Raw genomic sequence first — 25,170 nt, forward strand, 5'->3', positions numbered from 1 at the left:
CTCAGGGTTCCCTGCTCTTGCCCCTTCTCGGTGCAGGGCCAGCTTTAAAGTTAGATCAGGTTGCTCAGGGACTTGTCCACCTCAGTTTGGATACCTCCAAGGATGGGGAGGTACTCAACCACGTTTCTGGATGTGCTCTAGTGCAGGACGACCTTCATGATGAAGAACTTTCTCCTTTTGTCCTACTGGAATTTGCTGTGTTGCAGCTCGTGCCCATTGCCCTTCATCCTTCCACTGAGCACTCCGGGAAGAGTCTGGCTGCGTCTTCTCCAGGTCCTGCCCTGAGGCAGGTGGAGACAGCAGCCAGATGTCTCCTTCACCTTCCCTTCTGAAGGCTGGACCAGCCCGCTTCTCAGTGTCTCCTCGTACGTGCTGTGCTCCAGGACCTGACCAGCTTCGTGTCCTCCACTGGGCTCTCTGCAGTATGTCAGGACCTTTCGTGTACTGGGGAGCCCTAAACTGGACCCAGCTCTCCCAACGCGGTCTCACACGTGCTCCCTTGAGCTGATGGCTGCCCTTCGCTAACCCAGACCAGGATGCATTTGGCTGCCTTGGCTGCAAAGGCACTCTGCAGACCGATGTTCAGCTTGCTGCCCACTGGGCACGCAGGGCTTTTCCTGCAATGCTGCCATCTCCCTGCAGGCCCAGTCTGCCCAGTTGCACGAGCTTAGCCCAGCCCAGTGGCAGAACTTTGCATTTGCCTTGGCTGAACATCAGGAGGTTTGTGCTACCCCGTTCTGGGGGCTGCTGTGGCCTCTCTGAATGGCAGCTCCAGCATAACAACGTGTCCCCAAAGCTTTGTTGTCCCCAAAACTTGCACATCGTCACTGATATTGGGCATTGCTGGGGCTGATGCATCTTCATGCTTTTCAGGAGGTGCTGACCCTGGCAGCTTGGGAAGTCCCCAGCCCCACTGCTTCCCACCTTCAGGCCACCAGACACTTCCCATGGGTTGGGTCAGCCAGTCATGGAGCCAGGGTATAAAACCACATCCTGAGATGATCCAGGTTGAAAATAGCCAGACACTTCCAACAGCTTTCAACACCTGGAGGAAGCGGGAGCGTCCGAAGCAAGTTGTGTTTTGGGTGCCAGTGCCTCATGAAGCTGTAGCCCAAAAGGGCACCTTGCCGCCCCAGCAGCACTGAGGTTTTTTTCCCTCACTTTTAATGGGTCTCAGTTGTGTCATTAAAAGTTTCTGAACTTCTGCAGTCTTAACTTCTGAAAAGGCTCCAGGGGGCTTGTTGTGCCACTGCAACGCCCGGGGACAGGAGCTATATTTGCCCCTTCCCAAACCAGGGAGAAAAACCAGTGTTTATTCCTCTGTGGGGCTCAGACCAGCACAGAGGTGTCTACAAGCAGTAATTGGCAATTTAGAGGTGCCTCACTCCTGACCCGTGGGAGTTCAAATCGTTTATGCCTGTGCTGTCGAGAGCCGCTGCCCATCGCCCAGATCCCAGCGGGGGCTGGCCCTGAGGGTGGGGAAGGGCTCAGCTGGGCTGGCACCCACCAGGTCCCACGTCCAGTGGCACTTGGGGAACCCCAGGGTCTCACTCAACACCGTCCAAGACAGATGGACAAGACCTGATGACTGCGTGTCGTCGGAGTGACTCCTGCTGTGGTGGCCGTACCGCCGGCTGGTGACGGCGGTGCTGGCACCCGTCGCATGCAAAGGGGCACTAACGGCTCTAACGCAGGAGGCTCTAATGCACGGTTGCTCTGGGCAGGTTGGATGGGGACCCGTGGGCTCAGGTTTTTGGGATGGCCAAGACCCCACAGGTCCTGAGCAGCAAGGAGGACCTGGCTCATGGGCTGAAATCAAAACGCCTTTCTTGTGAACAGCCAGTGCTATGCTTAGAACCAGAGATGATTTGATACGGTCACATTTTATTTTTAAAAGGGAAAAAATGGAAAGTCAAGAGGATTAAATATCACATACGGCACAGAGATTGTCTGGAAAGACCAGCTTAGCTTCGCTCTGAGCGCTTAAGCTGATATAAGCAAGTACAAACCCTAACCAACATTATAAAAGGAAAGCCTAAATGGAAGTCAGCACGATTAAATCAATTCAAAGCAGCTGATCAGAAGTAAGATAAATGTTCTTAAACTTGCCGAAGCTGTATCCACATGAAGACAGTAAAATCAGCCCTGGTAAGTTAACTGGCAACGACATAAGACAAACAACAAAGGCACCAGATTTGTCCCCTTGCTCCTCTACTCTCAGGAATGACATCTGCACTTACTTATATTCCTTTCTTCAAAGGCACCGGGAGAATTTAAGACTAGAAAATGTTTGGCCGGTAGCCAGTCAAATTCAGAGTGAGTATTCAAAGAAAATAAGCTGATAAAAAAGTGAAGAAACTCCGCATCTGCCTTGGCTGAGGAGGAGCTTTGGTGGATCCCCAGGCTAGATGATCTCCTTTGCCAACACGTGAGAGGGTCTGTCCCACCGATACAGAAGTCCAAATGAGTAGTAAGACAGAGGAGATGACATTTCCAGCCAACATAAATCAGGTACGAAACCCAAACTTTTCACTGCAGCATGTCGTCTGCTGCTGGGTCTCACCTTTGCTACCTCTAGTTTTCACCAGAAGACCAGAAGAAGAAAATACGCTGGCTTTTAAAGAGGTTGTTGGAGGTAAAGAGATGACAGACAAGTAGATCTGCCAGGCAGTGTGGGCAGATACTCACAAAAGCTGTAATAAATGGCAGACCCGGTTGATATATGGACAAATTATGTCGCAGGGGAGACTGAATCCAACGCTTGCACAGGAAGATCACACCTCAGAAATACAGTTTTTGAAGGAGTCAACAAGATATGGGTGCTGGACATCCCCTGGTCAGCCGAGAAGGGTCTTCATCAAAGCTTGCAGGGGACAAGCTGCCATAGGCTAGGGAGGAAGATCCTCACGTGGATAAATGAGTGGCTGAGAGAAAAAGGAAGATCACCCAGGGAGCTCACTGTGCCAGCAGACGTCTTGTAAAACGTCTCGTCCACATGCAGCAGGTGCCAAAGGTGGCAGCTGCAGCATTAGGAGAAGTTAGGAGAAGATCGGGGAACGGGACAAGGCATCACGTAGATCTAAGCTGTACCCAGACATTCTCAGCTGGGTGGAGGTCCAGGTCTGGTCACCCAGCTCCAGCAGGGACATGGCGTAAGCAGGGGAGGGAGAGAGAAGGATGAGAGGCACAGCTGGGAGAGCAAGGAGACTTCTTAAAGATTTAAGACCTGCAATAGCATGAAGAGGAGGAATAGAGAAGATAGATAGTCTCACATCACCAGCAAGCACCGCAGCCATCGGCTCTGTCTCCAAATTGCTCCTCACACATCAAAGGCTGGTCCAGCGCCTCCCTTGCCCCATCACCCCTCTGCTCTCTCCAGCAGCCGGTTGGGACCCGTGCCATGTCCCACCTGCCGGGACGGGGGAGTGAGATTCGCAAATCCCCTCCATGTGGATTAAAGTGAAATAACACTCAAGGTCTGTAAATAAACATCAACTTTAACGGGAGATTTCTATAGAACAAATATTCTGTAAATGTTGGCCCTCGGACAATTATATCTACCTAAGCTATGCGGCTTTATAGGAAATAAAGGTAACCCTTGCATTACTCAACAGCTTTAGGAGGGGAGAGAGAGAGAAAGAAAGAGACAGAGATGAAGAGATCACCAGTCCTGGATCCAGCGTTGGACCTGCCAATGGGGGTATTCAGGTAGAAAGCCCATGTAGGCTTGCACATGCCCCTGTTTATTGGCCCCAGTTCCTGGACGTCTGGAACCTTCTTTCATCCCAGTTCCAGGAGTTGTTGAGACAGCCATCAAATCATGAGAAGTGACAAGTGGCACTAGGTCCCTCCTGGTGACTTAACCCTCCCTTGACTCCTGGAAGCTTCTTTCAGGGCTCACAGTACAGGCGTCTGGGGCTCGTCCCTCACCACCCGGGTGCCTGGGCTGATCTCTGCTGCACCAACCCGGTCCCCACCAGCCCGTCTCACCAGCGTGCTCCCACGGCACCTGGCCAAGGAGCTGCAAGTGAAACCACTGCGACAAGCAAAAAGGAGTGCAGAGACCACCGGTGAAGCTCCTCGAGAAGGTGCCTCACCCCAGGAAGCCCTTGGGAACATTCAGGGAAGAAATGTCCGATGTCATTAAATATACGATAACATCTGGCCAGGTTTGCTGGGGGGATAAAGGGGGACAGGCGCAGTCTCTTCACCTCCTTTTCGCCCTGTCCCTGCGTGCTTCTCCTTGCCCCTGTATCTGCCTGTGCTTGAAGGCAGGGTGCTGGGAGAGGGGCCGCGCGGTCCGATGAGCATTGGATGAGCAGCAGGTACAGGGACAGGCTTGATGGGAGCACTGTGGGATCGTGGGGGGCTGTGGTGGGGACCCCCCGCCTGCTCTGCATGGAGAGGACTGACACCCAGAAAAGAGCTGAAATCGCAGCCTGTGTGCATCCTGCTCCAGGGCACAGGGAGCAAACAGACGGACAAAAGGAGGAGTGGAAAATGCAGGTGGTAAAGAGAAATGAGCTCACCGCTGTCTGGCAGAGTGATGCCTGCACGCGGCAGGAAGGAAACATTTGGCTGGAACACGATGTGGAGACACCAGGACTCCCCACCACACAAAGTCCTCGGCGAAGGGCGTTGCTGGCAGCAGGATGTTTTCATCTGCATCAATACACGTACCGAAAACAAGCCTCCAGGCAAAGCTGCGTGTGGGCCTGGTGCTCTTGGGAGCGCGGCAAATGCTGAACTGTTCCAGTCCAAACTGCTGGAAACGCTGGGCTCCTTCCAAAGAGGGTGGAGATGATGCTGGGTTGGGAAGTCCCAGCGAGGTCCCTTGCCCTGCTGCTGCTGGGACGCGTCCAGCTCTTGTGATCCTCAAGATCAGGAGAGGCAGTTTCCCAAACATATTTTCCTGGTCCATGGGAGGAGGCAGGAGCCCCTGGGAACATCCCGAGGTGCTCAGCCATCATGCAGCAGCAAGGCAGGTCCGGGCTGAAACGAACACCTGGGTGACCAGCCAGGCTGGCCAGGGATGGGCAGGGTGGAAGGGCCAGCAGAGAGGGTTTTGGAGGAACTTCTTTTTCCAGGAGAGGCACAAGGTGCTTCATACCCTGCCAGACCTCAGTGCCTGCGAGCCCTGCCCGAGCCCTGGAGCTGAGCGTGCGTGGGGTGGCAGGGCTTCGCTGGGGACACAGGTTACCCAGGGCGGGTTGTGGTTTCTCCTGGGTGGATTTGAGGAGCTGAACAGAGCAGGAAGGGAAGGATGAAGTGGGATTTCAGAAATATAAATTCAAAGGAAGACAGTCTCCGGAGACAGATGTCCACCACCACCAGATAACCTGACCCCAGTGCGGGCTTTCTCTGCACGGTGCCCAGGGGCAGAGACCACGCGCAGCCCCGCGCCAGCTCTCCGGGTTTGGGTCCAGAGGATTCAGACACCCACCTTCCACCTTCCACCAGCCCTGCAGCATTGCGGGGCTGAGAGCTCCCAAAGCTGAGTCTTGTCCCTGCCTTGGCCCAGGCTGAGCTGGTGGGCGAGTGGGGCTCCAGGGGAGCAGAGGGCTGCAATCACAGCAGGGTGAGTGGAGGGAAGATGATTTGGATGGTGGCAGTGGTTGCAGGCCTCCAAACTCCAACCTCAAGCTCTGTGGCCAAGTCCCGTAGCCTTTCTGCACCCAGCCCCTCGTGGCCATGGGATTTCCAGCCTCACTGCACCTCTTGCCTCAGCTCTGCCTGGCTGTGGTCCTGCCCCGTGGGAAGCACCCAGGTGGGAGAATCCTGGTAGGCTCCGAAACTGTCCTCACTTGGGTGAGCTTAGCCCAGGATCACCCCTGGCTGCTCACCATCCACAGATCCCAGGAGGACAACAGAAGGGACCACACACCCAAGCACCCCAGGTTCTCCCCAGACAGCTACACCAAGCTCCAGGGTGAGTTTCTGTTTATTTGGCAAAAAGGAGGGAGTGGGCACTGAAGGAGCAGGAGACATGTCAGAGCCTTGACCACCAAGCTCGGAAGAGGGATGGCGGAGCAGGAGACATGTCAGAGCCTTGATCGCCAAGCTTGGAAGAGGGATGGCAGAGCAGCAGCCTGGAGCTTCAGAGCGTGGGTCTTGCATTGCTCAGCAGGAGCATCCACCAGCCAGCCCGCACCTCCTAGAAAACAGCCAGGAGAGGTGGGCTAAGTATTTGAGGTGAGAATAGAATAGAATCACAGAATACCAGGTTGGAAGGTACCTCAAGGATCATCTGGTCCAACCATTCTAGGCAAGAATTTGCACAGTCTAGATGAGATGGCCCAGCACCCTGTCCAGCTGAGTCTTAAATGTGTTCAGCATAATGGAATCAACCACTTCCCTGGGGAGATTATTCCCATGATTGACTGTTCTCGTTGTAAAAAATTTTCCTCTCGTGTCCCATTGGAATCTCCCTGAGAGTAACTTGTACGTTACCCCTTGTCCTCACCATGGGACTCCTTGTAAAAAGGGAGTCACCATCTGCTTTGTAGCTCCCCTTTAAGTACTGGTACATGGTGATGAGATCACCTCTAAGCCTCCTTTTCTCAAGGCTGAACAAGCCCAGCTCTCTCAGCCTGTTCTCATACGGCAGGCTGCCCAGACCCTGAATCACCTTGATGGCCCTTCTCTGGACCCCCTCCAGCCTGTCCACATCTTTTTTGTATAACGGGGACCAGAACTGCACACAGGATTCCAGGTGTGGCCTGACAAGCGCCGAGTAGAGTCAGATAATGACTTCTTTATCTCTGCTGGTGATGCCCCTTTTGATGCAACCCAGCCTCCTGTTGGCCTTCTCGGCCGCAGCAGCACACTGCTCGCTCATGTTGAGCCTCCTGCCCACCAGGACCCCCAGGTCCCTCTCCACAGAGCTGCTTTCCAGCCAGGAGAGGAGGCTAACGGAGAGGGCTAAGCAGGGCTTTCCATCAGGATCAGTGTCTTCTCTTCCAGGTCTCCCCAGCTCTGCAGGGTGAGCCATCTCCAGGAGTGGATTTCTAGCTAACCCCTACAACTGAATGTGTACCAGTGCGGTGGGAAATCACATGGCAGGGTGAGCCAACAACAACCACGTTTTGTGTGGTGAGACATCAACCCAACCTCTGGCCGGTTTTGCCGGTCCACAACCCCAAGGCCCCTTTGGTGAGAGCCGGTGTCCCGGCCCTCACTGCTGGATGAGCTCTGCAGCCGTTTCTCCGCTGAACCAGTGGTTTCGGTTCAAGTGCCCTCGCTCACCACTGGGCGGCTGCACCCTGGGGGTCCCCACTGCAGGGCAGCTCCAAAGGGAACGGTCCTACCTCCGTGCAAGTGCCAGCACAGGTTTGAACAACTCGGCCCCCAGAGTCATTCGAGGAGTTCACGGTGGTCCTTGCTGGGGCACCAAGGGGGGCAATTTCCAGCTGAGGACATTGCAAACACCGTGTTGCACTGCAGCAACTCACCTACGCTTCATCGAGGCTGCATTCCTCTGTGAAAATAAAGAGAAAGGGTGAGTCCGAGGCTGTGGTCTGGCTAGTCCCATTTAGCACCCAAAACAGACAACCCAGGAATGAACTTGAGCAAGGCGAAAGCCACGACGTGCCAAACCAGTGTGCCTCTTTCTACCAGCACTTTCTTCTGCCAGCTCAGACCACAAAGTGGTGGCAGTGATGGGCCAAGCTGGTCCCTGCTGACGTGTCCTGGCTCCCCGTATCGACCGAGCCAGCCCGACACAGTGCTGGGCAGTGCTCACCCTGGCTGGGCAGTATCCTGATCATCTCATCGGTGAAGCTCTTCTCCCTCGCAAGCTTCTTGAACAGCGCTATGATTTTGGGGCTCACCTCCCGAGTTCTGCCTAAAGGCAAAGACAGGAGTTAGCTCCAGGCTGTGGCCTGTCCCTGCATCTCCTGGGTAGCTGGCGAGGACAGGATGGATGACGGTCCCCGGGGAGAAGGCTGGAGGCAGTGGTGGAGGTCCTGGAGAGCGGTGGTGGCCAGGCACATGAGACACCCCTCCCAGGAGACAAGACGAAGCGGAGGTCCTGGCACCAGCACAGTGTCTCCTCACTTTGTTCCCATCCCCACTGTTTCTGCCCCCTTGCAGCGGGACCCCCGCTCTTCACCCCGTTTCACCCAAGGCCATGGACTCCCAGCACAGCACAGAAGCCTGAGCCCCAGCCGCCCCTGCGAGCCCCAAATCGCTGCCCCTTCCCCTGCTGCGCAGGGGACGCAGCAGCCCCAGCCCCAGGGCAGGAGGGCAGTGGTGAGGAGGGGTCTCTCCCACAGGCCTCCTGACTCCTGGCCTCTTGGGCCACTGCGAAGCACCCTGACACCTCCGAGCTGTTCACCCTGGTCAGACCGCCACAGGCTACGCACTGTAGAGCCTCAGCATGTGGAAGGTCCTGCCGTCCTTCACTCTGGAGGCAAAGATAACTGCGTACGTCTTGCCGTCGGTATCCACCACCTGCACCGTTTTATTGCCTCTCTCTGCAAAAGGACATGGAGGAAAGCGAAAATGAATTACCTCCTCCTGAGAACTCCCACACCGCAAAAGGGCTGTACGAGTGCGAAGCCCCATGCAAGATGCCAAGGACCAGGTCCACCCAGCCCATCGTTCTTCTGGGTCTCCCCCTCCTGGTTTTTCCTCTTGCTAAGGCTCCTCTGAAAGCCTGGGGGAGCCCACAGATCACAGCAGAGCAGAGGGACAGGAATGCGAACACAGGAGGATCTGGGGATGGTCACTGCAGGCAGGGGAGTGGCCCGGCCAGTGTCAGAATAACACTTGGGCTGGAGATGGTGGGAAGCCACTCTTGTTTCACCCCTTGGGAACAGCCATCCACGGCCCCATTGCAGAATGAACCTGCTCTGCCCCAGGGTTTAAGCTTGGTCTGAACATGTCTGTCTTATCGCAGAGCAGCTTCCCAGAAGGAGGGAGCGGGGGGGTCCACCACGCTGGGTGGTCACTAGCCCTGGCACGGCCCAGCCCTGGGATGCAGCTGGTGACCGGCCACAGAGGGATGTCCCACCCCAGGACCTCAGGAGAGGCAGACAGGCACCCCTGAGGGCCAGGCACCCCGGGGCAACCAGCTGCTTCAGACAGGGATGGTGGGAAGTGCCTCCACCCCGTCCCAAGGGCTGGGCTCCCCCACTCACCAGAGCTGTAGTATTCACCCGGGACCCCTGTTTGCTTGTAGATCGCCTCCGATTTCTTACATCCCTCCGGGCTGCAAAACAGTGCAAAACGGATGCTCCGGCTGGGGTGAAGTGACTCCCCGTCCCCTCCCCAGGGGACGCTGGCTCTGGGGTTGCTACCCCAAATGTGGGGCTTGCTGTTCAGGGATGAGATGGTGTGGCCAGAGGTGGGGGACAGCTGGCACCCTTGGAGCAACGGGTGCCTGGGTTGGCAGGGCACAGTGCTGGCACCTGAGGATCGCCCCGTGGGGTGCCATGTTCTGCACTGGTGGGATGAGGCTGGTCCTGCTGGGAAAGCTTTAATCGTAGGGTGCCTCATCATCCTGCTGCATCCCTGCTGGGAGCAGGGGGGTTCCTCAGCCCTTGTGGTGGGACCGCTCCTGGCTGGTGCTGCCCTCAGCCTGCCTGGCCCACCCTGAAGAAGGGTCCCCACAATGCAGCTCCCCTGAGCCCCTGTTTCAAACCGCAGGGCTGGTGGCCCTGCCTCACCCCCTGCCCAGGTCTTTGGTGGGTGCTGGGTGGAGGCACCTCGGTGGAGACCCAGTGGTGAAGGGCCAGGGAGGAGGTTGGTCAGTGAAGCCCATGGAGAAAAGCACTTGGCACTTACGTGGGAATGGCAAAGGAGACCTTCAGGTCGCCCTCCCCCAGGACTGCAATGGTGGCCATCGCCATCTTCAGCTTGTCCTTCTTTTGAAGGTAGCCCTCGGAGTCGGAGGCCAGAGCAATGATGTACCATTTCCCTGCAACCTGGCAGCGAGGGCGGGCTGTGAGTCCGGAGGAGCAGGCAGGGGCTGTCCCTTCCTCAGGGACCGAGCCAGGACACCCCCAGGCCATGGGACACCCGCATCCCCTCCGGGCACCAAAATCCCCTCTGGGGCACCTACGCTGGAGCTGGGTGACTGCCCTCACCTGGGTGTGACAGCGGTGACTGTGCGGTCCCCAGTTGCCCCCAGTAGCAAAACACCTTTCCAGTCCCCACCCTGGTGACCGGAGGCCGCGCTCCCACCTTCCCTTCCCCGGGATGCTGTGGATCACCTTGCTCTTGTCCAGCCCCACAGCTCCAGCGTCCTCAGCCTCCACGCGCAGCAAGCAGAGCAGGGCCAGCCCCAGGCTCAGCCCCAGGGTCCTCATCTCACCGGCTCCTCCGCCTTCCCCAGCAGGATGGAGAGCGGTGCCAGGGCTGCCGGCTTTATAGCACCGCACTCCCCCCGCTCTGCCCCCGCCGGTGCTGCTGCGTGCTGAGCTGCACTGACAACATTGCCGGTGTTGACTTGGGCGAGGTGGTGGTTTCAAAGGGCTGAAGTCACCCCGGGGTAAACAGCCTCCTGTCTTGCGGAAGAAGGGAAGTATTTGCAAGCCCCAGCCCCTTGGCTGAGAAGCAGGGTTGCAGGAGCTGTTGCACCAGTGCTGAAATTTAGGATTTTCCCAGTTTCTTCAGTCGCTTGTGAAAGAACAAAGAGAGCTTTTGTTTCCCAGCTGGCTGATGGAGGGCTGCCGGGAGGAGCGGGGAGGTCCTTCCCAGCATGGGCCACGGCAGCACTGTCACCCAGTGACCCGTCACGAAGGGGCTCGGTGACCTGTCCCTCTGGCCAGCCTGGCATCCCTGAGGCTGCTGCTGGGATCGTGCCCAAATCCAGGCACCCGCACGCCGCTGGCATGACCTGACCCCATGGTGCCTGCGCAGGCTCGCCCACCCACTCCGGGGAGCTCAGGGTCCGCAAAGCGGGGTGCACCCGGAGCGGGGCAAGCAGAGAATGGGGTTCATGTCACTGTGGGAGTGTGTCCCCTCCTTCCCAGGGTGTGTTGTCCCCTGTCCCCTCTGCCCTGGCTCCCACGGACTCCTGGGGTCACAGTCCCGAAAGGGTCCATGCCGTTTCCTTGCAGCCCTGCGCCTGGCTGGGCAGTGCGGGACCCTTGCTCTGGGGCAGGGGGCCAGCGGGGGGGACCAGGGGCTGCCTCCGCTCCGCAGGAGGTGGAGGAGGATGGAGGAAAGGCGCTGTCTGCCCTTGGGGCTCATTGCAGCACGGCCCTGCCTTGGTCCATGGGCAGATGGGGGCACCAAGGGGGCCAGGAGATGGGCATGGGGGTCCCAGTCCTGCCATGTGTTTACCCTGTGCAGCCGTGGCGCAGCCCCACTCCTGCCGGGGTGGCCCTGGGGTAGGGACTGAGCAGGGAACGGGGTGTCCTGGGGACAGGGTGTCCGGGGGACGAGCTGCCTGCCGGGAGTCAGAGCCGGTGCAGGCAGGGCTGGGCAGCCTGACTGCTTAACCCTGCCTGCCCAGACCTGCTGCCCACCCAGCCGAGCTGCGCGGCGCGGTTCATCCCAGCTCAGTTCTCCCCTGCCTGCATCCCCGGCAGCTGCCCCGCTGCACCTTCCCCATCCTCTGCTCCCCAACCTCCCCACGCCGGGCACAGCAAACAGTGCAGCAAAGGAGCCCCCCAACGCCCCTGGGGTGCTTAGAGGAAGGGTTGGATCCAGGACCACTGGGCTCAGGGTGCCTGGGACCCTGGCAGCACCCCTGCTCCCGCCAACAAAAGCACCAAGCTCTGGAGCAGCTTCTGCACCTATTTATTCAGGAGGGCGAGGTGTGGTTCTGGCACGGGGCAGCGGGGCCGGCAGAGCCCAGCTGGGGAGGACAGGAAGGGGCACCACGGAGCGGGGAGCAGAGCCTGGTTTCCACCAGGTCTGGAGGATACATGGCCCTGGCGTTGGCCCCTTCAGCTGCAAGGAGGCAGGACAGACGGACAAGCCGTTAGAGCAGGGGAAAGCCAAATGACGCAGAGCCCCGAAGCAGGTGGGGGCTCCCCGGGGGGCTGCGAGTCCCTGCTCAGCCCAGGCCATGCTGGGAGGGAGCCGTGGCTTCCCCAGCCACACTCACCTGATGTCCTTGGAGCACTGATCTGTCGGAAAGCAAAGAGAGGGGTGAGCATGCCACAGGCAGTGCCCTGAGCCCCCCACAGCGTCCCCACACAGAGGGGCCGTGAATGCCACCCCACGCCTTCCTGGCACTTACCTGACTTGGGCAGGACAGCCAGCATGTCCTTGGTCAGGCCCATGGTGGGGATGAGCTCTTCCAACTTCTGCAGGAGCTGCGGGCTCACGTCCTGTTCCCTCGCTGCAGCCGGACACCCAAGGCGGGGGCTGGTGAGTGTGGGGGGACCTGGCAGCGAGCCCCGCGCCAGGGTCTGGCTCCCGTGGGGCAGCGATGGGACCCCGGGGAAGGTCAAAGGCGAAGCCATGGAGGTGCAGGGTGGACACTGGGCACACCACGGCTGCCCTGGGCTGGCAGCAAAGGGGCACAAGCCCCTTGGCATGGGCGACCCACCCGCCTGGGGTGGTATGGGGCAGCTGGCGGGGCTGGGGGTCCGCAGCTGGACTGGCACACCGCAGGGGGGCTTCGGTTCAAACCGCAATAAACCGGGGATATTTTTGGTGCGAGGTATCATTCACCCCAAAATGAATTCCCAGGGGGTGCCTGGGTGCCAGCGTGTTGGGTGCCAATGTGGTGGCCCGCAGCAGTGGTGGGGAGCCCAGGCACTGTCCCCTGCCGGTGCCCGTCTCCCGCCCTGGGGAGCCATGGGTGCCCATCCCCACTCCCAGTACCCACTGAGGAGCTGCAGCGCGATGCTGGGCTCCTGCCCGCTCTGCTGGAGCTGGTGCACGATGGCGTAATGGCTGTAGTCCGTCTCCACCACATGCAGCTCCCTCTTCTCTTGTGCTGCTAAAGGACCCCAGATGGTGCCTGGTCAGGCAACGCGGCACAGCCCGGGCACCTCTGTCGCCCCCACAGGGGCTCACGGCTCAAGGCCTGAGCCCCAGATTTGCCGGAGGCGGGTGTGAGAAGGGAGCCCCTGTGCAATCCGGAGGAGCCGGGCGCCCACCCGCAGCACGACTTCTCGCCGAGCGATGGAGGCAGAGGGGCCAAACCCGCCTCCCAGTGCTCCCAGGACATGGGGGACCGGTGACGCCCACCCTCCATTTCAGGGTGTCCCTGGCTCTGATCCCCCCTGCCCCCACATACCCATGTAGTGCCCTGCCTGCCCACTTCTCTGGAAGAGCAGCTCAAACGTTTGGCATTTGTCCGGCCTGGAAAAGGAAAATGGAAACGGCAAATGTGGGTGGATGCCACGTGGGAGCGTGGCAGGGCAGGGGGGAGCCCAGCGTGCCCAGGGGATGTGCCAGGGCACAGGCAGGACCGGGTGCTCCTCACCCAGCCACCTTGGTGAGGAGGGGAATCCCCTGGCCCAAGAGGGACACGGCAAGCAGGACGGGCACTCACAGGGGCCAGACAAGCTTCATAGCCAGGTTGCCCTCCGGCATGAAGCTGATGGTGATGATGGATGACTTCATCCCGTCCTTCATCTTCAGGAACATGGAGCAGTTGGAAATGGCAGCTGCAAGATGCCACGTCCCTGCAAACTGCAGCAGGACCTCACCAGTGGGATCTGGGAAATTCGTGGGGACCTGCTACCTGCCAGGGGGACCTGCCAGCCCATCACAGGGACCTGCCAGACTGGGGTGCGGGACCTGCCACCCTCGGTGGGGACCAGCCAGCCTAACATGGGGACCTGCCACCCCCTTGTGTGCAGAACACCCTGCCCTGCCCTGTGCCAGGAGGGTGGGCTCAGTGTCTGGCCCACGTTCCCTGGGGAAGCGCCGCGTGCTCGGGGCCACCGCGGCCCCCAGTGTTCGTGTCCCCGCAGCGGGTCTGCCCACAGCCAGCGGGAGCTGGCCAGGACTGACCCAGTTTTGCACAGGCATCCACACACCCCTGGCAGCTGCCCTGGTGCTGGGACCAGGGGGTGCCTGGGGGTGCCCGGCTGTGCCTGGGGACGCAGCACGGGCACCCTGCCCCAGCCGGCCCCTCCAGCCCAGGCAGGACCAGCCGGGCGGGCACCCTGGGCTGTTACCTTCTCGGCATCGAAGCCCGGCTGCACGGAGACCTCGGCCCCTGCCCGCAGCAGGCAGAGCAGGGCCAGCGCCAGGCTGGGCAGCACGGCCGTCATCCTTGCTCCGGGGGCTGGATGCGGGCAGGAGAGGTTGCACGGACCTGCCTCTTCCCGCACCCACTTTTATAGCCCCCACCACTGGCAGCACCCCCTGCCCGCCCCCGCTTTATGCAACAGCTTACACAAGAGCAGGGATAACTTGTACCCGTGTTAGGTGACAGTGTTGGCCCCTTCTCCTTCTAATTGCGCAGTCCTGGATGAATGCAGCCTTGTGTGAGACCCAGCCCGGAGCACGATGGGGACCGGGTGATGCCCCGTGCCCGGTGCTGTGCCTGGGGAGGGGAATGAGGGTGCCCGCCATGCCCCACTCTTGGCTGTTGCCCACTGGCCCCAGGGTCTGGCAGTGCCGGGACAGATCCTGCCTCAAGGAGGAGGACGGTTGGGCCGGTGTTTTCACCCGGGGTTGAGCTGCAGCCCGGTGCCCCCCAGAAGGGGTTGCAGCTTCCCAGGATGCTGGCAGTGGGCACAGACCCTGCTCCTGGAGGCGGTCCGGCCTCACGGCATGGGGAGCGGGCAGGCGGCCGGGGCTGGGCCACATCCAACACCCATAGCCGTCGCTCTGGTTCATGTCCATCCTGCCCCCACATTTTTGGAGATAACCCCCCTGCAATTGCCCATTGTCCCATCCCCACACTGCCAGTCTGCTCGCTAGCAGGGAAACTGAGGCAGGGAGGCTGGGGTAGTCCAGGGTGCCCGAGGGGGCAGACGGGAGTGGATCCCCCCCAGCGGATCCCACCCGGGGGCTCCTTCTCCCCGGTTGGGGCTGGTTTGGTGGCCAGGCAGCACCGTGGCACAGGGTTCCAAGTGCACGGGGGGTCCCACCCCGGTGACCCCACAGCCAGGATCTGGGATCAGCCCTGACCCCCGGCGCCAGCCCCAGCCCACCGCCACCGGCCCTGCTTCCCCCTCCCCATCGCCCCATTGGGGGTTCCCCCGCGACGGCCCAGCAGACAAGGGCGGGGGGCTGGTTTTATATGGGCTTTAATGGGGATGGGGGTACAAGTGTGGGATGCGAAGCCAGGGAGTGAAGGCTGCTGCGGTGCTGGGGGTGCGCTGGGGATGGGTCGGGACGGGACAGGGTGGCCGCCGGCTTGCAGTGCTCTTGGGGGTCCGGCTGGCAGCAGCTGGTGGGTCTGCCTGGAAGAGACGGGGGGGTGAGCACGGCTGAGCTGGGGGGAACAGGGGGACATGGGGGGGGGGACATCAGCCCTACCAGTCCCCGTCGAGTGGGCGGGCACCCACCACCTGCGGCGACAAAAGAGCCACCCCATGGGGACGGGGTGGGGGATTCCCGGTAGGGGTAAGGGGGACCCCAGCGAGAAGAGCAGCCTGGGGGGGCCAAGAAGGGGCTCTGTGGGGCAGGGCAGCTCTGAGCACCCCCGTACGGCTGGTCTGAGCCCCAGCGAAGGCAGGACTCACCTAGGCAGCATCGGCCATGCATTTGTCTGCGGGAGGAAGAAAAGCGGAGATCAGCTCCTCCAGGGGCTGGGGGACTGCTGACCCCCCGGGGGACCCCGCATGGGGCTCTGCCCAGCGGCACCCCACGGCTGCCCCGTGCTGGTCCCGCAGGGAGAGGGCAGGAGGGAACCTCAGCCCCTGCTCCCCGCCACCCCCCTGCCCCTCCAGCCTCCCCCACCCGCTGCTCTCACCCGTCCGGGGCAGGATGAGGATCTCTTCGTCCGTCAGGCCCTGCTCCCTGGAGAACTGGGTGAACCTCTCCAGGCGTTCGGGACTGAGCTCCTTTGTCCGGCCTGCAGCCAAGAGTGGGGTGAGAGGCAGCCCCCCCGTACTCGCCAGTGAGGGGTCACGCTGCCCCGGGGCATGGGCAGCCCAGCAAGGGCCAGTGTCCCCACGAAGGAGGACCGAACCCAACCATCCCATGGGTCACCCAGCTTGGGAGATAATGCTGCCCTTCTCCCATGGGAGAGATCCCCCACCGAGGAGATCCCGGGGGGTCCTGGGGGGTGGGCAGCATGGGGGTCCCGGGGCAGACGTACTGTAGAGCAACACCATGGTGGAGGAGCCGGTGCTCTTGGAGATCTGGGTGGCCACCAAGGCGTACTCCTCGTAGTTGGTCTCCACCACACGGATGTCGTGCTTGCTGCCCCAGCCTGCGGGGGACACGGAGGGCACGGCTCAGCCCCGGGCACCAAGCCAGCCCCGAGGCACTCCAGTGAGGGCAGGAGCAGGGACAGGAGACAGCGGGGCCAGGCTGGGAGCTGGGGGCACGTCAGGGGCTGCCCCACGGGAGGACGGGCTGGGAGCTGGGCACTCACGTGGGCTGGTGTAGCTGAACCGCCCCGGCTGCTCCGTCTTGGTGTAAAGGCTGTTCCTCTTCTCGCACTGGTCACCCCTGGGGAGCACGGCACGAGGATGTCAGCGGGGCCGGGGGGATGTTCCAGCCCGCACCCAGCCCCAGGCACGGCACCAGCGCCCACCACCCCAGTGCGGGATGGGGGAGCACCCCCTCCTCACCCACCCCCTCCCTGTGCCCGTACTTGGGGTAGGTGGAGGTGACTTCCAGGTTCCCATCTGCGGTGGTGGAGATGACCGTGGTGCACATCTTCATCAGGTGCTTCTTCTCCTTGAACCAGTTGGAGTTGGAGGCCAGGCCGATGCTGTACCATCTCCCCGTGATCTGCACACAACCTCCGCTCAGTTGCCCGTTGGGCACAGACCCCGTCTCGCGCCCCGGCCGCCCGCCAGCCCCAGCCCAGGCCGCCTCCCCCCCGCCAGCCTGCGCCCCGTGGCAGGACGGCGTCCTGGGGTCCTCATCCCCCAGGTTGCTGCTACAGCTCTCAGCGTCCACAAAACCCAGCAGCCAGGAGAGCCCTGGTTTACGACGTGCCCTTCACTGCCACTTCACTCGGGGTGTTTCTTTCTCTTTGCCCCAAGCCTGGGGAGGGGGTGACAGGACCGCCTGGCTCTGAGATGCCATTTGTATCTGTCCGGGGACACGTCAGGACCCTGGGGCCAGTGTGGCTCATCCCAGCCTGGTCCCTGGGGCCACCGGCTCAGTGCACCCGGAGGGGAGCTGTCAGCCTTGGAGATGGGCTGTGCTGGGACCGCCCTGCCACCTGGGACCTGCCACCTGCCCTGGGACCGCACGGCCACCCCCACCCTTGCAGGATGTGCCTCCATCCCCGTCACCTACCTGGGGGGGCCGTGTTCCCAAGGACCCCTCCGGGGGCTCCCTGCAGGAGCAGGCAGCGTGGCCCCTGCCTCGGCTCGGTGGGACCCCAGGGCTGTGGGGCCAGGACCCCAGCGTGCAGCTGGGCTGGGGCTGTCCTGCACCAGGGGGAGGAAGAGGGGTGCAAGCACCCCGAGCGTGCCAGCACCCAGGAGCTGGGAGGGCAGAGGGGCGCGTGGGATCCCCCAGCACAGCAGCCCTTGGGTTTTTGGGACCCTGGGTTGGGGGTGGATGGGGTCTGTGTTGGGGAGGGGGGGTCCACGGCCCATCTCTGTGCTGCCTGTGAAGCTGAGCTTGCTTTTCTCAGTGCCCCCCATAAAACCCCTGTGCATCTACACCCACCCCATGGCACAGGAGGAAGCCTGGCCCCACACCTACTCGGTCCTGCCCCACAGGCTGGAGCCTGGATCCTGCGTTCCCTCCAGAGCCACCGAACCCAGGCCCCGGGGGCTGCCCAGGGACGGGGGGCTGCAGATGCACCGGCTGCCCTGCCCCTCCTGCTGCTGGGGCCATCCTGGCCCCAAATCCACCTGCAGCACCATCTCCGCACATTTCCAGGGCAAGGATCCCCCAAAACACCCCAAACCCCCATGCAGGTGATGCCAGCCAGGCTGGGTCACCTTGTCCTGCTGGAAGTCAGGTTGCACGGGAACGCCGTCCTGCGCGTGCAGTGCCCCGAGCAGGGCCAGCCCCAGGATGCCCAGCAGCGTGGCGTGCATGTCTCCCACCGAGCCGAGCCGAGCCGAGCTGAGCCGAGCCGAGCCGAGCGAGAGGAGCAGGCAGAGCGCTGCAGTGCCGGAGAGCCAGGCAAGCCCCTATTTATGGGCAGGCTGTGCGGTGGCCCCAGGGGGGCCAGCCCTGCCTCCCCCCCATGCCGTTATGCAAGCAAGAGCAGGGGCGAGCGCCGAAGCCAAAGGGCAGGCGGGGGAACCTGCAAATGTTTCCCTCCTGTTGATATGACATGTTTGCTCCGGGGTGCCAAACTGCTCCACAGCAAAAATACAGCTCGCAGCCAGCGCGGCGGCTGTCCCAGCCCCCAGCGCCGCAGAGCCCGGGGCCGGTGGGGGCAGCTGGGGCTGCCCGCAGGCACGGGCAGGGGGCCAGGACCCCGGGCCAGGGCTTGCTGGCTGCCCCGTTCCTGCGGGATGGCCTCGCTCAGACTCGGAGAGGGGCCCAAGCGAGGTGGAGGGAACGTCAAGTGCCTGCCAGGTCCTGATCCAACCCATGGGACTCGTGGGCACCTTTGGGTGCTCCTGCGGGACCCCCCACCGGGCCCTGACCCAAGTCCCTGCAGCACCCAAGGAAGCATCTGGGCCGGCCCCGCCACCCGTCGGGGTGCATCCCACCAAGGTGCAGCTCCAGTGCACCCCAATGGCGAGCTGGGGGGCTGGGGGTGTCGGGGGGGAGCCAGACCCCAGCCTCGGGCAGCCCCAGTGCCCAGCTCCCTGCGGACCAGCACGCAGCCAGACGGGCCCCCAGTGCTTCACCCCCCCCCCCATGCCACCCTGCACCCATTGCCAAGAGGGGCTGGGAGACGTCCTCCCCCTTGGGTGGGGGTCACCGGCAGGCACTGAGCTGCCCCCCCTTAATTTGGGGACACCCTGAGCACCCACAGGGTGAGGGCTGGGGATGAACGCCGGGTGTCAGCAGCAGCACCCATGGGTCTGGCGCGGTTTGGGCAGGGCTGGCCATGCCGGGCCGAACATCAGCTCCGGCGGCTCTCCCCGCGGCACAGCCCTGCCAAGGCGCTTTATGTAAGGAGTGTGTTTTCACAACAGCTGGTTTTATTCCTCTGGCAGCCCACCCTGCCCGCCCGCCCCGGCACATTCCCTTCCCTGCGCCCAGCTGCGTGTCCGGCCTGCCCCTGCTCACCACGCGCCAGGGGCCGAGCCGGCCCCAGCTCCGCGGATTTATTAAAACAAAACAAAAGCTGAGCCAGGCAGGAGCGAGCATCAGGAGAGCCCGGCTGGGGCCCCCCTACACGCTGGGCTGGGGGCTCAGCCCCTGTCTGAGCCCGCCCTTGGGATGCAGGGTGCCAGGAGGAGCTCTCTTCATCGGGCATCAGAGGCACGGAGCACCCATGGGTGTCACTATAGCCCTGGGCTGGGGCAGGGACACAAACCCCCCCGGCTGCCTGGGTGTCCCCGGCTCTGCCCTGCCTGGGCAGCAGGAGGGTGCTCAGGAGATGCCCGCTCTCCCAGCTCTCCTGGGGGTGGCAAAGCTGGGGGCCAGCCCAAGGAGCTGGGTGGCAAAGCCGGGTGCGAGCTCAGGAGCGTGGGACACGTGGGGGCACACGGGGGCAGCGGTGGCAGCGTGGGGCAGGCTGAGCCCGTTGCCAGGGCTGGGGGGTGCGGGCAGGAGGGAGGTACCCGGGCTGCGGATCACCGCCACGCCTGGACACAGACCCTTAGGCACAGCCCCGGCGTTTGCACCCCAGAAATGGGTTCACGGCAGGTAAACGCGGACTGGGCTGAGCCGGGGTGCAGGGTGCAGGGGGGTCCTTGGGGACCAGCCCAGCTCCCCGGGGCGGGAGGGCAGGGCTCTCCCCTCGCCTCCCATCGCCCTGCCACGGCTCCACTGCAGTGCAGCCACTTCTGGGGTGCAGGTGGGTGCAGGGCAGAAAGCCAGCCGGCTCCATAACACCCCGACTCTGCCAGGCTCAACCGGGCGGCCTGGGGGGGGTCTGCGAGCGTGGCCGGACACAACTGCCCCGCACGTGGGCAGCGGGGACGGGGGCTGGCTTCGGGCGAGTCACGTGGCGGTCCCTTACATAAGTCCCTGATAAACAACATGTGTTACCAGTTTCCGCAAAGATTGCAAAATGCCGGCGCTGTGGGCAGAGGGCTGCTCCCCACCCCGGGGGCCGCGGGGTGGCCGGGGAATTGGCACCACTTGCCCAAAACACCCCGGCCCAAGCGCGTGGCGGGACAGCCCCGGCCAGGCTGGGTGCGCAGGGGCGAGGGGTCCGGCGGCGTTACCCTGGGGGCTGCAGCCCCTCTGCCCTGGTTGCACCCCCAGTCCAAGCCCCTGCAGCCCCCCAGCATGCTCAGAGCATGCAAGGACGTCCCCTGCCCGGCTCTCCCATGGGGTGCTGGCCGTGCAGGCAGGCTTTGGGCAGCCCTCACAGGCAGCAGCCCCTGGGGGAACACAGTCCGCAGGGCTGGGAAAGGGGACCGGGGTGTTTCACTGCCTCCGAGGCCCTGGGGGCCAGCAGGAACACTGCGGGGCCAAGGTTTCCTCCTCTGGCGTCCCTGAGGGATCTCTTGGCTTGTCCCAGGGGAAGGGCTGATCCTGTGCCGGTCCCAAGCTCGTGCAGCCCCACGGCAGCAGGCACGGTGCTTTTCCCCACACCGTGCTGGGCGCTCAGGGTTTTCTCTCACTCGCCAGCCAGACTCACGTGCACTACAGCACCTGAGAGTAAACTGGGAACTGCCCTGACTCCTGCCTCAGTGTCCCATGGCTGGGGCGAGGACAAGGGGGGTGTGTGGAGGGGGCTGCACAGCCCCCCAGCACCCCCCGGGCCGGGAGCACAGTGCCAGGGCACCAGCAGAACCGGGGCAGAGGCAGCGCTGGCCTTGCTGGGGCAGATCGAGGGGTGACTTGCCTGGACACAGACCCTTCTCCGAGGCGTTTATTGGGGTGTCGCTGGTGCTACGGGGCATGGAGGCGCAGAGCAGAGGGGTGACACAAAGCTGCGGGGGACAGGACGAGGACAGGCACAGCTGCCAGTGCAGCTGGAGGAGCAGGGGAGCCCCGGGGATGGCCCCAGGGCTGTGGAGCTGCAGCAGGGTCTGACCAGACCCCAGCTTGGTCCTGCGTGGCCGCGGGCAGCTGGATGAGGCGAGGGCTGAGCTCTGGGGACCTCCTGGCAACGCCGTCTGCACCTACGGCTTCGTTTCTGGAAGGGAAAGAGAAGTGCTGAGGGGCTGGGTAGATGTCAGAGCCCAGCGCCAGGGCTGGAGACCCACCTCTGCCTCCCCAAGCAGCAGTGACAAGTGACAGAGCTGTCCCCAGGGACCCCAGCCCTCAACCTGGGGTGTCCCTGTCCCAGAATGCCCCATCCCAGACCAGCCCTCACCCCAGGAAACACCAATATAGACCCCACTAAGCCCAGCCTGAGCCATGTCGGGGGCGAACGCGGCTTTGCTTTGCCAGGGTACATCCAGTGCCCATCCTGGGTGATGATCTGCTACCTCCTCGCTCCGCACAAGGGCACGGAGGGACCCTGTCCTGAGGGATGGGCTGGCGTGGACCCCCCCATGCCAGACCAGCCCCTCTGCGCTCCTGGGGCAGGACCACACGGCCGTGGTGCGGTGTGGGTCTGGCCCGGCGTGCCCAGCCCACAGCCAGGGCGGGGAGAAGCCTCGTGGTGCCCAAGGTGGGGCCAAGGGGCACATGGGGGGGGCCCAGCGCATCGCCCGGGACCCGCAACTCACCATCGAGGACGTGAAACTCATCTGCAGAGTCACAAAACCCTGCAAGAGAGAGAGCCCGGGGCGGTCACCCTGCCTGGGCACCCGGGACCCCCCGGCCCTGCACCCCAGGGACGCTGTGGGGCACAGCCCAGTCCTCGCACCTTGCGTCCTTGTCCCTGGGGTGGCGGCAGCGTGGGGACAGACCCCACACGTGGCCCTGCTGTGGGTGACACGGGGCCATAAGCTGCTCAGACCCATGTGGATGTGCCTCCCCCCCCATGCTGGAGGGGACGGACCCCAGTACCCACTGCCAGGCCCCTCCTGGGCACAGCCCTCGCCGCAGGTGCCCCTGCTCCCAGGGGACTCCGTGCCACCCACCGTATGTGGGGAAGTAGTAGGTCACGTCTTCGCTCAGGCCCACAGCCCTGACGCGCTGCTCAAACTTGTCCACGACAGCGTCACTGACCTGGCTGGCCCGTCCTACGCGGGGAGGGAGACGCCATCAGCGGCCTCGAGGTCTGCCCCAAAGCCCCCCCTGCCCCCCGCCGCAAAGCTCAAGGCCAAGGGGTCGTTCAGCTCAGAGAAGCTGGTTACCGGCTCCCCCCCCCCAGCATTTGGGGACAAAACTCTCCATCTGGGGACCAGGACCCTCAGGGAGACCCCACCTCTGCCTCTGGGTCCTCCGGGGCTCCGGCGGGCATCCCCCGAGCCCAGCATGGGCTTCCCACCCCTCTCCTTCATCCGCCACAAGCCCCCGAGCACAGACCCACCGTAGAGCTTGACAGAGATGCTGCGTCCCTTCTGGTAGTAGAGGATGGCGTAGCTGCTGTAGTCCGTCTCGCCGACCACCACGTCCACCTTGCTGCCATAGCCACGGCCTGGGAAAGACAGAGGGCAGCCCCAGTTCATCCCGGTTAACCCTGGTTAGCCCCGGCACCGTCCAGGGGCCTCGTTTTGCCAGGAATGGGGTGTACAAGGGGTGAAAACCAGGGCCAGAGCAGGCGCAACCCCACGGGGTGCCGTTCCCCACCAGCAGGCACCAGTCTGCGGCACTGCCCATGATGGCATCCAGCACTGGGGCACTTTGAGACGTCGGAGGTGGAATACTGGGAGGGCACTGGGAGGGAGGACACTGGTACCAAAGCCCTGCCGAGAGCAGGAGTGGGGGGTTCCGGCTCCGCAGTCCCTGCACCCCCCCACCACCGCAGCCCAGCCTCCCTCACCCTTCAGGAGGAAGCGTCCGCGGGCCCGGGCAGGGAGGTAGCGCTGCCTGATTTCCCAGCACATCCCATCCCTGTACGGGGAGAGGAGGAGGCTGTCAGCACAGGCTGGCGAGGATCCAGCCCAGGTCCCTGCCCGCCCGCTTGCCAGGACACACACAGCCCTTGCCGTGGCCAGCACTTGTACCACCAAACATCCCAGAGGAGATCCCACCCACGCTTTGCTCCGGAGCAGCTCCCTCCGCCTTGGAGCCCGTGGCCGGGGCACTGGTCCTGCCCTGACCTGCCCGCAGCATCCCTGTCCCGTCCAGCGTCCCCTGTCCTCATCTCAGAGCACCGGCTCTGCTCTGACCTGCCCGCAGCGTCCCTGTCCCATCCAGCGTCCCCGTCCTCATCCCAGAGCACCAGCTCTGCTCTGACCTGCCCGCAGCGTCCCTGTCCCATCCAGCGTCCCCTGTCCTCATCCCAGAGCACCGGCTCTGCTCTGACCTGCCCGCAGCGTCCCTGTCCCACCCAGCGTCCCCATCCCAGGGCACTGGCCCTGCTCCAGCCTTCCTGCAGCGTCCCCATCCCACCCAGCGTCCCCATCCCCATCCCAGGGCAGCGGCCCTGCTCTGCCCTGCCTTCAGCGTCCCTGTCCCTGCCTGTGGCCTCGGTGGCCGGTGTCACTCACAGCTTCCTGAAGGTGCTGATGGCCAGGCTCTGCCCATCCAGGATGGTCACCATCACCGCCGTGGCCTCCAGCCGGTGGCTGTGCTCCGCCAGGTAGCTGCAGCGGGAGGCCAGGCCGACCAGGAACCATCTCCCTGCCAGCTGCATGGCACGGGGGTGGCACCGTCTGCCAGGTCACCACCCCGGGGTGCCACCACCCCGCTGCCCCCAGCGCCCACCACCCCCAGCGCCCTTCTTCTGTGCTGTCTCTGCTCACTTGCCCCCTCTGCCCACAGCCTGGCCCCGTGGCCTGCCCACGGGCCACGACTGCCCTGGTTCGGGAGCCGGCGGGTGGGACAGAGCAGGACAGCCTGGCGCGGGGACAGGCGGGAGCCGGGGGGCTGCAGGGAGGGGGTGTCCCAGGCATCCCCCCACGCCCCGTACGGCCAGGGAGGCTGCCAGCACCTGGTCCGCACCCCCCTGCAGAGGCCTGAGCTCAGCCCCACGGCCGTGCCTGGTGCCGCGGGGGGCAGCCAGCACCAAACCCAAACCCCAGAACGGCTGCACCGGCCCCGGGGCTGCGGGCGGAGGCGGCTGCGGGAGCCGGGGGTCCCTGGCGAGGCTTCGGCCCCTGCGCCAGCCCTGTGGGCAGCGCTCGGGGGCCGAGCCGGGCAGCAAGGGCAGGCCTGGAGCGGGCACGGGGGGGACGGGCTGCAGCCCCCGCTGCCTCCCCGTGGCCCCGAGCGCAGGGCTGGGCCCCAGCCCCAACGGGGACGGGGACGGGGACGGGGACGGGGACAGGGCAGCCCAGGGAGCCCTCACCTGGGGCAGGCTGAGCGCCTCCTGAGCCGCCACCTTCTCCAGCGGGCTCTGGGGAAGGGGCGGCCGCCGCCGCCGCCCCGGCCCCTGCCCCAGCCCCGGCGGGGCCGTGAGGAGCAGGCCGAGGAGCAGGAGGGCGCCCAGGGAGGCCATGGTGCCGCTGCGCGGGGCCCGCTCTGCCGGGAGGCGGCGGGGTCAGGCGGGCAGGGCGCCCGGCTGGAGCCCGGCCAGGCGGGGGCCGCCGGGAGCTGCGGGCCGGGAGGGCCGGGGTCAAGGCCGGGGTCAAGGCCGGGGTCCCCCCGAGCTGCGCCGGGAGGGGCCCCCCCGCCCGGGATCGGGCCCCGCCGCCCGGGATCGGGCCCCGCCGCAGGCCCGGGGGTCCCGGGGGTCCCGACGGCGCCGGTGGTGGGCGGGGCCTGGTTGAGGGGGCATGGCCTGTTTACACGGGGGCGTGGTCTGATAAAGGAGGCGTGGTCTGCTCGGAAGGGGCGGGGTCTACTGATGAGGGCGCGGCTTGTTCGGGCGGGGCGGGGTCTGATCAGGCGAGGCCGGGCAGCGCTGCCGCTGTCGGAGCGAGCGTGCCGCGCTCGGCTAGTTGCGCCTGGCGCGCTGTGAGGAGCTCCGGGCTCGAGCTCTCTGGCCTGCGGCAGGAAGCGGGGCGGTGATTGGGGGAGGAGGCGGGGGGA

At 63.7% G+C, this 25,170-nt stretch overlaps 4 protein-coding genes across 6 annotated transcripts; all 4 read right to left on the reverse strand.

Annotated features, from left to right (window-relative positions):
* Positions 1–5,923: 5,923 nt before the first annotated feature.
* LCNL1 (lipocalin like 1) lies at positions 5,924–10,439 on the reverse strand. Its single transcript, XM_009471498.2, has 7 exons — positions 10,215–10,439; positions 9,787–9,926; positions 9,141–9,211; positions 8,364–8,474; positions 7,742–7,843; positions 7,452–7,477; positions 5,924–6,154 (listed from the first exon to the last, which is right to left on the reverse strand). Exons 1-6 carry the CDS (start codon positions 10,308–10,310, stop codon positions 7,452–7,454), a joined length of 546 nt encoding a protein of 181 aa, XP_009469773.1. The 5' UTR covers positions 10,311–10,439; the 3' UTR covers positions 5,924–6,154.
* A 1,313-nt stretch (positions 10,440–11,752) lies between these two features.
* LOC104018380 (lipocalin-15-like) lies at positions 11,753–14,213 on the reverse strand. The gene is made up of 7 exons (XM_087753321.1): positions 14,091–14,213; positions 13,460–13,599; positions 13,202–13,266; positions 12,788–12,901; positions 12,177–12,295; positions 12,059–12,080; positions 11,753–11,901 (listed from the first exon to the last, which is right to left on the reverse strand). The coding sequence occupies exons 1-7, from the start codon at positions 14,184–14,186 to the stop codon at positions 11,753–11,755; spliced, it is 705 nt and encodes a 234-aa protein (XP_087609447.1). The 5' UTR covers positions 14,187–14,213.
* Positions 14,214–15,154: 941 nt separating this feature from the next.
* On the reverse strand, positions 15,155–18,185 carry LOC104018370 (lipocalin). Of its 2 annotated transcripts, none has more exons than XM_087753119.1 (7): positions 18,000–18,185; positions 16,688–16,827; positions 16,466–16,542; positions 16,187–16,300; positions 15,839–15,940; positions 15,609–15,634; positions 15,155–15,322 (listed from the first exon to the last, which is right to left on the reverse strand). In XM_087753119.1, exons 1-6 carry the CDS (start codon positions 18,096–18,098, stop codon positions 15,609–15,611), a joined length of 558 nt encoding a protein of 185 aa, XP_087609245.1. In that variant the 5' UTR covers positions 18,099–18,185; the 3' UTR covers positions 15,155–15,322. The 2 variants fall into 2 exon arrangements, with proteins under 2 accessions (XP_087609245.1, XP_087609244.1); XM_087753118.1 differs by having other exon boundaries at positions 15,155–15,326; positions 18,000–18,184.
* Positions 18,186–20,994: 2,809 nt separating this feature from the next.
* Positions 20,995–25,022, reverse strand: C8G (complement C8 gamma chain). Of its 2 annotated transcripts, XM_087752965.1 has the most exons (7): positions 24,488–25,022; positions 23,688–23,827; positions 23,018–23,088; positions 22,565–22,672; positions 22,173–22,274; positions 21,816–21,854; positions 20,995–21,277 (listed from the first exon to the last, which is right to left on the reverse strand). In XM_087752965.1, the coding sequence occupies exons 1-7, from the start codon at positions 24,635–24,637 to the stop codon at positions 21,264–21,266; spliced, it is 624 nt and encodes a 207-aa protein (XP_087609091.1). In that variant the 5' UTR covers positions 24,638–25,022; the 3' UTR covers positions 20,995–21,263. The 2 variants fall into 2 exon arrangements, with proteins under 2 accessions (XP_087609091.1, XP_087609092.1); XM_087752966.1 differs by lacking the exon at positions 21,816–21,854.
* Between the last annotated feature and the right edge of the window lie 148 nt (positions 25,023–25,170).

The sequence above is a fragment of the Nipponia nippon genome, unplaced genomic scaffold (assembly GCF_047370975.1).
Source record: "Nipponia nippon isolate SJK-2023a ecotype South Korea unplaced genomic scaffold, ASM4737097v1 scaffold_16, whole genome shotgun sequence".
NCBI classification, from domain to species: domain Eukaryota; kingdom Metazoa; phylum Chordata; class Aves; order Pelecaniformes; family Threskiornithidae; genus Nipponia; species Nipponia nippon.